This window comes from Acomys russatus, chromosome 12 (assembly GCF_903995435.1).
Source record: "Acomys russatus chromosome 12, mAcoRus1.1, whole genome shotgun sequence".
NCBI classification, from domain to species: domain Eukaryota; kingdom Metazoa; phylum Chordata; class Mammalia; order Rodentia; family Muridae; genus Acomys; species Acomys russatus.
The window spans coordinates 59,500,618-59,514,165 of record NC_067148.1 but is presented as its reverse complement, the minus strand read 5'-3'; the positions used below and the strand labels follow the sequence as shown (position 1 = coordinate 59,514,165).

The 13,548-nt window shown below is 43.9% G+C and overlaps 1 protein-coding gene across 1 annotated transcript in view; it reads left to right on the top strand.

Annotated features, from left to right (window-relative positions):
• Ndc80 (NDC80 kinetochore complex component) overlaps window positions 1-13,237 on the top strand; it is a 34,574-nt gene extending 21,337 nt beyond the window's left edge. Inside the window, exons 12-17 of the mRNA XM_051154498.1 lie at window positions 1,440-1,592; window positions 5,498-5,587; window positions 8,258-8,350; window positions 9,082-9,212; window positions 10,198-10,300; window positions 13,097-13,237. Of these exons, the coding sequence (XP_051010455.1) occupies window positions 1,440-1,592; window positions 5,498-5,587; window positions 8,258-8,350; window positions 9,082-9,212; window positions 10,198-10,300; window positions 13,097-13,237 (711 nt within the window). The remainder of the gene's footprint in view (window positions 1-1,439; window positions 1,593-5,497; window positions 5,588-8,257; window positions 8,351-9,081; window positions 9,213-10,197; window positions 10,301-13,096) is intronic.
• Window positions 13,238-13,548: the final 311 nt, after the last annotated feature.

The window sequence follows — 13,548 nt, the reverse complement described above, 5'->3', positions numbered from 1 at the left end:
AGTCAAATTTAAAATAAATTCAATTTTCTGATAATGAGTCATGAAGTCAGGGAGGAAAAAAGACGTCCATGATTCTGACATAGAGAGAGCAAGCGGGTAAGTAGTTGTCTGTGTTCTCTTGCCACCCTGACCCTTGTAGGCAAGCTCCATCCCGTGTATAAAGGAAGTATATATCCACACTTGTAAGAACTACTTAGAAATATACCTCAGTGACGGGGTGCACGCGTAGCGTGCTCGGGACACCAGCTTTTGTCGTAATACTAAGGAAAAGGATGCGGCAGCCAAAGTCTTGGAACCCAGAGTTTGGTCAACCCTGGTGTGGCTTCGCCTGCAGTTTGGTGCTGTCTGCTTGCGTGGTCTGCATCTTCTCACCTTCCGTAGCTTCCATGTGCTTTAGAAAATGAAGTGCGTTACTCAGGGTCCTGTATCTCTCAAGCGCTGTGTAAGAAAGGGAAGGTTACAAATCTCTGCACTGGGTAAGCATCGGCTCTATGAAGCTAAAAAGAATAACAGATTTATGTAGATAAACAGAGAGCAGGGGGAAATCTAGGAACTAGTAAGCAGTGGCCTAGGGCGGGGCTGAACTCTGGCCACATGAAAAAAGCTGAGTGTGCGGGGTACCTGAGAGCTGACTGAGATCACACCAAAGGATCTCACCAGGACACTAACGCTCATTCCAAGCAATGCATCTGTAACGTTTTTTCCTGTACCAAATTTTTGCCACACAATCCAACTCCCGTGAAGTGTAGCACTGCGGCTTCATCTGGATGATCAGGGGTGTTTACTGTGGGAACAAGAAAGCAGGCACAGATGCAGTGAGCTCTTATGGGGTTTTCATTAGAGGCCAGAAGCAGTAGAACAGATGAACTGTCACTTGGTCCTAGACAATCACTGCATTACCACGGAGCAGCATAAGGAAGGAGAGAGGCTGTGTCTGCTTCTGTAGCGCTCACCTGCAGCCAGTGACAGTGAGCTAATAGGTGAGAGTGCAGGCAGCCAGGGGCTCCACTAGGGGAGGAGGGACAGAGAGATAGGAGCTACTAAAAATGTTCTCAATATAGTTAGCACTCTGAAATGCAAATTATCTGCTTCATTTATTTTTGGTAATTAAATGTTTTAATTTATTTATTGTCAAATCTAAGTTTTAGTCTTATCTCATATTTCTATCTAGGTTTGAGGAGGTAAATTTTAGTTGCTAACGAAATGTGGACTTAATCTAAAGTCTACGGAGTAAATGAGATAACAATGGCGTGCTACTCACTGGTCGGTCACAGCTATAGAGTTATTGTGCAAACCTTTCATTTGCATGTTTTAAAATTGCTGCCCTTTATTTATCAAACTACCACCAACTGGCATAACAGTTTGTATAGAATTGCAGAAGCGACCACTGAGGACCCACGGTGTTTGCTTGCAACATTTCTCTGGTTTCCCTTTCCCAGATTGAGGCACAGTTAGCGGAGTACCACAAGCTGGCCAGAAAACTGAAGCTCCTCCCCAAAGGTGCTGAGAATTCCAAAGGCTATGACTTCGAAATTAAGTTTAATCCTGAGGCTGGTGCCAAATGCCTTGTCAAATACAGGGCGCAAGTGTATGTAAGTATGTGTTCAAACCCCAGTTTATCTGTGACCGAAGACTCGAATAAGGAGGAAGTCACTGACCTGCCCTCTCTTTCTTCCGAGGAGGAGAAGTCTTGTTTCTCATGTAATGTTTCGTTTGTAAGTTGATTACAAGTACAGTATCAGGAGTGTGTCAACAATCCGAGGACACCTTTGTTTTCAGTTACTTTCAGCCCCTCTTGGGAGAGCAACATTAGTAAACGCCAAGTGCGTGCCATACTGGAAGTCCTTACAAGGCTGGTCACCAGGCATCCTGTCCAGCCAGGGAGCCGAAGGGGGTGGCCCTACAGTGAAATCTTGAAAGTTGAAGTATTTGTGATACATCTGTGGAAAAAGTTCTAGGAACAACCACACACATGAAAACATAAAGTATAATGAATTACTTGTAAAGGCAGAAAAAAAGAAAAAAAATGTCAGTAATCAGCAACAGCAAAAAGTTCTTAGTTTTAAAATGACCAAGGAAAGCCAGGCGTGGTGGCGCATGCCTTTGATCCCAGCACCTGGAAGGCAGAGGCAGGCGGATCTCTGTGAATTCGATGCCAGCCTGGTCTACAAAGTTAGTCCAGAATAGCCAAGGTACAAAAAAAACCCTGTCTCAAAAACAAACAAACAAATAAAATGTCCAAGGAGACAATTTCGAAAAGAAATTTTTTAATTGCTATATTACAATTTTTAGATTATTCATAAGTGTTAAAGTTTTATTGCCAATACTAAAATGCCACCTTTGAAATATTTAGCTTTTGAATACAAAAATGTAAGAGTCAAAGGCTATGCATTTTTCCATTGAGAATGATTCATCTAGTCTATGGGCAAGCCACCCTGAACCTGCTGATCTCACTAATCGGAAGCTAAGCGGGGTTGGGTCTGGTTAGTACTTGCATCCACCGTGTGTCTGTTGTGTATAGACTGTGTGCTAGAGATGCAACACCAGGTAGCGCCTTGTTTTCTCCGAGAGAGAAGCCTATTGAACAGACATTGTTTAAATCAAGCCAGCTAGATCCTGCCCCACTCCCACCCCTTTTTTTTTCTTTTTTTCTTTTTTTCTTTTCTTTTCTTTTTTTTTTTTTTTTTTTTTTTTTTTTTTTTTTTTTTTTTTCTTAATTATTTAATATGTTCATAGTGCTCTGCCTGCACATCTACAGGCCAGAAGAGGGCATCAGATCACATTACAGATGGTTGTGAGCCACCATGTGGTTGCTGGGAATTGAACTCAGGACCTCTGGAAGTACAGTCAGTGCTCTTAACCTCTGAGCCATCTCTCCAGGCGCCCGTTTTTTTCAATAGTGTTTTTGAGACAAGATTATACTGTGAATCCTGGCCTGCGACTCACCATGTAGCCCAGCCTGGCCTCAACTCATGGCAGTGCTGGTCTCACAGGCCTCTGAGTGCTGGGACTGCAGGCGTGTGCCACACGCTCGGCTTCTACACTTGCCTCAGGGTCTCACTGGAGCTCTGGCTGTGTGGCATTCCCTGCTTGCATCAGACTGGCCTCATGCTCCTCCTGCTAGGTGCTGGGATACTCAGTCTAGAGTTGCTTCTAGTTAGGGAAAGCAGCTGCACACGGTAAACACTCAGCTGCTCGCTGGCTCTGCAAGCCACTAGCTGTCAGCCGAGGTACAGCCAGGCAGCCAGGCAGCGTTTGCTCCTCACAGCTCTGAGTGGTAAAGTGATTACCTGGATCAAATAATAGTCTTGTAAAAGACTGTTCAGGTAGAGAATACGTTCAGAAAGCAAGAAATTTACGCTCCTCTCTAGAAATATTTTTAGACAGTAATAGAACAGGGAAAGTAGAAATAGGGTGCTGGAGCGATGGCTCGGGGTTAAGAACGTGCACAGCTTTTACAGACACCCCAAATTAGAAGCCTAGCACCTACAGCACCTAACCCACACGTACTTGTTACTCCAGCTCCAGGGGATCCTGGGCCTCTGGCCTCTGCAGACGTCTGCATTCAGTGTGCACATATAGCCACATAACTAATTTTTTAAAATCAAAAAAAGAGAAAGTAGATATAGTTAGGAATGATGGCATCTGCCTTTCTTTTATTTATTTATTATAATTTATTCACTTATGTCCCAACTGTTATCCCCTTGCCTCCCATTCTCTGGCATCTGTCTTTCAACGTAGCTACTTGGAAAAGAGATATAGAAAGGCATTGAATCTTTTAAAAACAGGATGAACTGGGGTAGTTCTTTATTGTGTTGTGTGGTTTGGGGTTGGGCAAGAGTTTTCATTGTTCTGTTTTTTATTAGAGTATAGAAAGGCGTACAGGAGAGCACATGTTGGAGGGCGGGTCTCACAGCTTAGATAGCAAGGCACATGCAATGATGCACACGTGGAGGGCGGGTCTCACAGTTTAGACAGCAAAGCACATGCAATGACACATGTGGAGGGCGGGTCTCACAGCTTAGACAGCAAGGCACATGCAATGATGCACATGTGGAGGGCGAGTTTCGTGGCTTAGACAGCAAGGCACATGCAACAATGCACATGTGGAGGGCGGGACTCACAGTTTAGACAGCAAAGCACATGCAATGACACACATGTGGAGGGCGGGTCTCACAGCTTAGATAGCAAGGCACATGCAATGATGCACACGTGGAGGGCGAATCTCGTGGCTTAGACAGCAAGGCACATGCAACGATGCACATGTGGAGGGCGAGTCTCGTGGCTTAGACAGCAAGGCACATGCAATGACGCACATGTGGAGGGCAGGTCTCACGCCTTAGCAAGGCACATGCAATGACGCACATATGGAGGGCGGGTCTCACGCCTTAGGCGGCAGGGTCTTTACCCACTGAGCCATCGTGCGCATCCTGTTTTTACTTTGCTGAAATTAACTTGTAGTCTAGAACAGCCTCAGACTCCTGGGGTTAGAGATTTGTGCGTCCAGACTCATCACCAGAAGCTGAGCTCACACTCTAGTGTAGAAGGTCTTGTGTTTGCACATCACCAAAAAGGAGCTCCTCAAAATTAGAAGCCAAGAATAACCTTAAAATGCCTACTTGACACATAGTGGCCTATGGCATTTTCTTTTTGAAGTGATGAAATATTTTAAAAGGACAATGACATTTGTATGATGTATAACATTATAAATATACTAAATCCACTAAGCTTAGTTTCAAGTTTAATTTTATATAACTGTTTCTATTTTATCATTTTAAAGCGTGTATTAGCTCAATTTTTAAGAGTACAATGAGGAATAATGACGTATAGTATTGAAATAAAACCAGTGGATTAGAAGACAAATACAAATACGACCAGAATTATGCAAGTTAATCTTGGCAAAGTATTAAGAGAAATGGTTCATGGTTAAGAGTGTCTCCTGCAGTTGTACAGGACCCAGGTTCCGTGCACAGCACCCACATCAGTCAACTTACAACACACTATAGCTCCAGCTCCAGGTAGACTCAGCAGGCACCGGCACTCATATGCACATATGTACACACGCACACCCATGGACATGTGTCAGGCTTTTGTGACACATCTGTAATCCCAGCACTTGGGAGGATGAAGGTTGAGACTAGCTTTTTTTCTTTTCCTAAACCTTGTCTTTTTTTTTTTTTTTTTTTTTTTTTTGGTTTTTCGAGACACGGTTTCTCTGTGTAGCCTTGGCCATTCTGGACTCACTTTGTAGACCGGGCTGGCCTCGAACTCACAGCGATCCGCCTGCCTCTGCCTCCCAAGTGCTGGGATTAAAGGCGTGCGCCACCACGCCCGGCCGCCTAAACCTTGTCTTAAAAAAAAATCAAAAATGTTTTTTCATCAATGATATATTAGATTTAAAATGTTTTTTCCAAAACTGACTTATAATATTTACATGCTTTATGGGAGAAGTTTTATAATTAGATACTTTGTCACTACGTTTCTATGTATTTTCTAGTTACCTCTCAAGGAACTCTTGAATGAAAGTGAAGAAGAAATTAACAGAGCTCTCAATAAAAAGATGAGTCTGGAGGATGCTTTAGAGCAAGTAAGTACAGCACAAGGCAGCGAAAGCAGAACACTGAGTGACACTTGTGGTTTCTGAGCAGGAACGGTTTGACTTTTTATTTTGTTTTTTGAGACAGGTTTCTCTGTGTAGATCTGGCTGTCCTGGAACTCACTCTATAGACCAGGCTGGCTTCGAACTCAGAGATTTGTCTGCCTCTGCCTTCCATAAATTTTAATAAAATTATGAAAAATGGAAGTTGGTGCTAACATTGACAGGTACATATAAAGGAACTAAGTTCTTTAACTATCTGTGACTCCATTTACCACTATAATAAAGTGGAGTAAACATAATTTTTTTTTTTTATTGCTTCTTGGCAAGATCCAGTGTCCTTTTTATAGTCAAATCGATTGGCTATGTGTTTCTTAAAACTCAGTATGTGTCCTTAGTGCTTAGAAGCTAGCCAGCTGGACCAGTTAAGAGGTTTCTTAAGTAATTTTCAACTGGATGTGGTGGTGCAAGTCTGTTGTCCCAGCACTGAGGAGCAGACACCTGAGACATAATGCCATCTGTAACCCTGAGACACCAGACTAGTTAATTAAGAAACTGCTTCAAACTCATTCAAACTGTGTTTACATGGTTGCAAACAGTGAGTGAAACCCTGGTTAACTCAGCTCTTCAGGAACTATTGCAATATTTAAGGTTATCTGTCTCAAAACAGAAACTTGTTCTTTTTTTTAATCTGTAAATAAACCTGTGGCATTTCATAAGTAACTATCCAAGTAATCCACAGAGAGGTGTTTTCACTGTTAACATCTGACTTTGTGGACTGCAGACACTTTCTTAGCATGTGCCTGCACACTTGGGTTCAATCCCCAGTGCCACAAAAAAAGGAGGGGTTGTGCTATTTTGCATTAGAAAGACTGTTTCTAATACAAGGCCAGGAGTATTGCCTTGGACCTCAATTCCAGCACTTTGAAAGCAGAGGCCAGGAGAGCTGCAAGTTCCAGGCCTGTCTGGGCCACAGAGTAAGACCCTATCTCGAAAAAATAAAAGGCAGAATAAAAAATAAATTAAAAATGAGCAATCCCAGCACTCGGGAGGCTGTTTTTAAATACAGACGAATAATGTTATATTATGCACATGTACAGCGTATGGTTTGTCACTTTGTGGTGGACATCTAGAATGATGCAGCAGTCAGCATGAATGTGGAGTGTGACTCAGAACCCAGACAGATCATATGATGGTTCTGGTTGTAGTTTTCAAAAATGTATTTATTCATCTGGATGTGTGTGCACCAGTATACGCCTGGTGCCTGTGAAGACCAGAAGAGGACGTGAGTGCCCTGGAGCTGGAGTGACACCCTGTAGTAAGCCACCCCGTGGCACCGGGAACCGAGCCTAGGTCCTCTGTAAGGCAGCCAGTGCTCTTACCCACTGAACCACCTCTCCTACCCTTTCTAATCTTGGCAAACCTTCATACTGATTTCCATAGTAGCTGCAAGAATGTATATTCTCACTAGAGTTTCTCTTTCCCCCAAATCCTTGCCAGCATTTTGTTTGTCATTTGTTTTCTTGATGAAAGTCATTCTAAGCTAGTAAGGTGGAATCACAAATCTTTAATTTGCATTTCCGTGTTGTCTTACCATGTTGAACCTTTCATCAAATACTATTGGCCATTTATTTCTATACCTACCTTTGAGAGCTATCTATTCACATTACTGCTGTCATACGTTGATTGGATTTGGTGTTTAATTTTTCCTGTTTCTTACATAGTAGGAGCATACATAAGTTTTCACATATCCGATAATAGCAAGGATTTTTCACTCTGTAGGCTGTCTCTTCAGTTGTGGGTTTTTTCCTGTTGTTGAGCAGTTTTGTTTTGTTAATTTCCTGTATTGCCATTTGTTAGCACTTGGCCTTGTCTCCTGTGCTGAGAGTCCTTCCAGCAGTCCTGCCTCTGCGTAGCGTGGCAGTTAACATTTCTGGTCTTGCCGTCAAGTCTTTGACCCGTTTTCAATGTTTTGTGTAGGGTGATATTCAGAACCAGATTTCATTTTTCTACAAGTACATAACCCGTTTTCTCAGCAACTTCTGTTGAAGGCTGTGATTTCCTAATGTATGTTTTGACATCTGTGAGAACAGAGACTAAGTAGCTGCTGGGGCTGCACAGGCGGCTCCGTGATAAGAGCGCTCGCTGTTCTCGCAGAGGACCTGGGGTCAGCTGCCGCACCGACACGGCAGCACAGCTACTTGTAGCCCTCATGCCCTCTTCTGGACGCCATGGCCACGGGGTAAACACATGGTATATGTACATACATACATACATGAATACATACAGGCAAAGCACTCTTACACATAAAAGAAAATCTTTTACAAAATGGAATTCTTTAAAAGAAAACAAGGTCTGGAGAGTTGGCTCCGCAGTTAAGAGCACTTGTTGCTCTTGCAAAGGGCCCAGGTTTGCTTCCCTCCTACGTGGCAGCTCACGCCCATCTGTTAACACCAATCTTAGGGATCTGACACCCTCTTCTTACTTTAGCGGGCACCAGGCATACACGTGGTGCACAGACATACATGCTGGCAAAACACTCACATATACAATGAATAAGTAAATACATTATGTATCAAAGAAAATATAAAATTTTTATGTTAAAATAATGTTGATGCTTTGTGTTAGTTATGACTTCTCAACCAAAGTTTTGTCCCCAAGCTGAACACCATGAAGACAGAAAGCAGGAGAATTGTGAGGATGCTGAAGGAGGAGGTGCAGAAGCTGGATGACCTCTACCAGCAGAAGGTCAAGGTAGGGGCTGGGCCAGCGCTCTGCCGTCACTGACAGTCTATGCACATCACTCTGAAACCCTGGCTGGATTGGTGGCACACGTACGCTGAGGGGCAGGTGTGGTGTCGTTGTACCTGTAATCCCAGTATTTGGAAGACCCTAACGGGAGGATTGGCACAGGTTTGAGACCCACCTGGGCTACATAGCAAAACTATCCTCTCTCATGTATTTTTGATAAGTATTCCTAAAGAATGAGCCCCAGTAAGGTGTTTTATATAAGTAACTGTCCATCAGGAGTCATCGCCGACTCTCATCCCAGCTGCACCCCAGGCTGTGTGAGCTGCAGGGGCTGGGGAAGGTTAGCTGACCACTTTGCTTCCATCCTGTGTCATCCATGAAAGTCCAAGTTTATTCTTAAGTGCAGACCTCATCTCCACAACCCTAGCAGTCTGAGGCTCCTGCTGCTTTCGCCATAGATAACCAATATCTGTGTAAAATTTTTAATCAAATTTTCAGGATTTTTATAAATTAGACTTGGAACACTGTTGCGTGAGTGGCTACCCAGAAGCCTCTTGGGAAGAGCACGTTTGTGTTTGCCATGTGGAACCCCAGTGGAGCAGTTAGAGGAGGCAGTCGACATCTTGGGAATACAAATGATGCAACATAATGTTTTTCCAGGCTTTATGATTTTTAGTATACCTTGAGCAAGTGGAGTGTGACTGTCAAGGAAAGTGATTTTCTTTTCCCTGTAGGAAGCTGAGGCAGAAGATGAGAAGTGTGCCAGTGAGCTTGAGTCCCTGGAAAAACACAAGCACCTGCTGGAGAGTGCCGTGAACGAGGGCCTCAGCGAAGCCATGCGTGAGCTGGACTCTGTGCAGCGGGAGTAAGTTCCCCTCACCAGCAGCGGCGGCAGCACACACTTTAATCCCAGCCTTTGGGAGACAGGCAGAGGCAGGTGCATCTCTGTGACTTTGAGGCCAGCCTGGTCTAAAAAGTGAGTCCAGGACAGCCAAAGCTGTTACACAGAGAAACCCTGTCTTGAAGACAAAACAAAACAAACTGTTCTGATTTTTTTTCCCCTTTAATTCCTATTATAAAGCTATCTGGATGGCCGGGCATGGTGGTGCATGCCTTTAATCTCAGCACTCGGGAGGCAGAGGCAGGTGGATTGCTGTGAGTTCGAGGTCAGCCTGGTCTACAAAGCAAGTCCAGGCCAACCAGAGCTAACACAGAGAGACCCTGTCTTGAAAAACCAAAAGAAAGCTATCTGCAGTGAAAAGAATGAGAACCCATAAGACACCTGCTGCCACTTTTACAGCTATTGTCCAGATAGGTTATTAAATGGCTTTTGAAGCCTGGAGATAGTCAATTTTGGTATTGTTTTTTTGTTTGTTTGTGTGTTTGTTTGTTTTTTCAAGCAGAGTCTTTATATACAACCCTGGCTGTTCTGAAACTCACTGTGTAGAGCAGGTTGGCCTTGAACTCAAAGAAATCCACTTGCCTTTGCTGGGACTCCACTACACCCAGCTGGACACATCTTAAATAATTAAGAAACACATACGTGATGCAGTAAGTGTGGAACACTTCAGCTTTTGAGGACCTGCAAAGCCAGGCATTGTGGGATAGCACTTGGGCTAAGAGGTGGAAGTTTGTCTGAAGTGGGATGGAAGGAGTTAGCAGCAGGGTAGCTGAGCACACATGCAGTGAACTGACGCAGCCAGTGTGCTTACGTAGGATAAGGCTTTCTACGCTCACCACATATTCTCAGGGAAAATAGTAGCATAGTAAATGCAGGCTTCTGTCTGCACTGTGCTAAGTCATTCTTCGAGACATTAAACAAGAGTTGTCTTTTAATTTCAATTCTGTAGATACCAATTGGCTGTGCAGACCACAACTGAAGAAAGGAGAAAGGTGGGAAATAACCTGCAGCGTCTTCTAGAGATGGTTGCTACACACGTGGGATCTTTGGAGGTAAGTATGAAGGTCTTTGCTGAATTCTGCTTGTTCTCTGTAGAAACTAAATTACAATTTCTGTGTTCTGGTGTGGCAAGGTTACAGGAGACCCTGTATGCTTTACAAAGTAGTGTTTTGTTCATGTTTACACACACAGGGACTAAGGGGTGGGTAGGTCAGACGTGGTGCCCATACCTGTAATCCCAGCATTCAGGAAGCTGAGGCAATAGGACTGCCATGAATTCATAACCAGCCTGTCTCAAGTAAGAGTCCAAAGGTACATGCACGAGCCTAGAACTGAAATTGTGTGTGAGAAGGAAATCCCACAGAACACTGAAGGAAGCAAACTCCTCACTCACACAGAGCTCAGGTCCACATGGACTGTGAACCTAAGGTGACGCTAGGTTATGAGACTTATCTTTACAACTCATAGCTTATAAAATGTTCTTAAGATAGATACAAAAAGAAACTCTTTATAAATTCAACTTAATTAAACTTAAGTTGCATAGTAGCATACCCTGAAATCCCAGTGCTTGGAATGTCAAGATCCTTAGCTTCCAGCTGGGTATAATAAATGGCACGTGATTATAATCCCAACACCAGGGAGGCCCAGGCAGGAGGATCACAGGTTCAAGACAAGCCTGAACTACAGAGGGTCAAAAACCAAATCCAAGAAAACAAAAATTCATAATCCAATCTGAATGTTCCTTCTGCCACATGAGATAATGACACAATTTCAGGTTCCTGGAATCGGGTCACGGACATGTAACAATTCAGCCTGACTTACCTTGGGAAGTATAAAAATGTGCTAGCAATGAACAAAAGATGTGGCTGTGATCCAGCACTGTATGAATAAAACTATAGCCGTACGCATCTACATGACAACCATAAAATACCAGCCGAGCACTGGGCATGTTGGTGTTACATGTCTGTACACCTACCCCTCCAGCAGCACCAGGGTCACCATGATTTCTAGGCCACCTTGATCTAGAGTGATGACTCATCTCAAACAATAAAAACAAATAACAAACAAAAAGTAATAATCACATGGTGGCACACACACCTTTAATCCCAGCATTCGGGAGGCAGACATAGGTGGATCTTTGTGACTTTAAGGCCAGCCTGGCCTACAAAGTGAGTTCCAGGACAGCCAGACAGGGCTCTTATGCAGAGAAACTCTGTCTCGAAATACAACAACAGTAGTAATGATGACACATTGCTAAGTCCCAGTATGGCAGTACAGTCATAAATTGCATAGTGATGAGGTTATATTCCAAGATATGTGTCACAAGGCAACTTGTGAACGTGCTATGTTGATATAAATCCAGGTTGCGTCAGAGACTGTATCCTTTTGAGACTATTCTTTGTGTGTGCTGTCCATTCACCAAAACATCTGCAGAGGTGACTGCATAGTATACATACATAGCCCCGAGAGGATTGGAGGTGTTAAAAAGCACATCAGTCAGCTGGGCGGTGGTGGCACACACCTTTAATCCCAGCACTTGGAAGGCAGAGTCAGGTGGATCTCCGTGAGTTCGAGATCAGCCTGGACTACAGAGCAAGTTCCAGGACAGCCAGGGCTGTTACACAGAGAGACCCTGTCTCCAGGAAAAACAGAAACAAAAAAAAAACCCACATCAGTTGGGCAAATGGTTATCTCTGGAAAAGGGGAGATAGGATGCAGCCCAACAGAAATGGTGCATGTCTGCCTTTAGTCTCAGCACTTGGGAAGTAGAGGGATGCGAGTGTGTAGTTCCAGGACAGCAGTACCACACAGAAGAACCCTGTCTCAAAAAACCAACCAAAACAAACAAAACAAGAAAGAAAGAACATGGAATGCATGAGAACATAAGACATAAGAATATTCTTTTTTTTCTTCTTCTTTTTTTTTTTTTTTTTTTTTTTTTTTTTTTTTTTTTTTTTTTTTCTTTTAGTTATTTGCTTTGGTTTTTTGTTTGTTTTGTTTTTTTGTTTTTCATGCAAGTGGCAACACTGTGCTGCTGACAGAAACTTACACTGAGTGGAAGGCAATCTTCAATTAGAAACTGGCAACATAAGACCCACCTGCCACATGGAAATGGCACAAGGCTCACCACAAACACATCAGTAAAGCTTGTCAGGAAAGTGTAAGGGGAAGGAACACAGCAGGAGCTGCTGTGTAGATCTCGTGGGAAGTGCTCCACGTCCAGGCATGTGGAATGTGTTGTGTCGACTAGAGAGCTCCCCTATGAGAATTTCTCAACTGTAGCTCCCAAGTTTCTCTCATCTCTTCCATGAGCATTTCCATGGCATCTCCATCTCCACCCGACCCTTCACTCATCTGCCTGATGGGTTTGGTCCATCAAAAGTTAGGGGCAAGTGGGCGAGCCTGTCCTCGGTTGGGGTTGGGAGTGTTTGCTGTAGGCTGGTGGCTGTCACCTCCTCTAGAAGGGCAATCTTTCTGTCCCTCCTGTCCTTTGTGCAGGGGCTGCTTCGTCTCTTCCTGTCCCTGGATCTTTTCATTGGCCCCCGCGGTGCACTGCCATGGCCCTTGGCTAGTAGACCTGTTCTCCCCACGGCGCAGTGCCTGCCTGCTTGATCTGCACAGGGAAGCACGGAGCTGGTGGCCAGAGAGGAGTCCTTTTATTTTCTTTTAAGATGGTATTGCTTGGCGACCCAGACTAGTATTAAACTGTGATCCTCCTGCCTCAGCCTTTCAAGTGTTGAGATTATGATCACCTGCTGTTATAGCTAACTGGTTCTTGATTTCAAAATGTCATTCTTATATGTAAATATCACACGGGAAACAAACTCATTGTGAATTGTTTCCACTAGAAACATCTTGAAGAACAGATTGGTAAAGCTGACAAGGAGTATGAGGAATGCATGGCTGACGATCTCCTGGGAAATATCAGGGAGGCTGCAGAGAAGTACAAGGATAAGGCTGCGGTGCTGCTCAAGGCTCCTGGGGAGTGAAGAGAAACTAATGGCGGCCATCTTGGGTCTCTCTTTCACTGGCATAGCATAAGCCGGAAATATTTACCCCAAAATTATGGCAACATGATAGATTAACCTTTTAGATGTAACAGACAAGTTAATAAAGTACATTGTGAACTGGGTTCCCCTCCCGTCTCTGTGATGTGATAGGAAAGTACATGGTGTGCACTAAACTGGGAGTTAGGGGCGGTCCTGAGTTCGATTCCCAGCAACCACATGGGGGCTCACAACCATTTAGAATGTGATCTGATGCCCTCTTCTGGCCTGCAGGGGTATATGCAGGCAGAGCA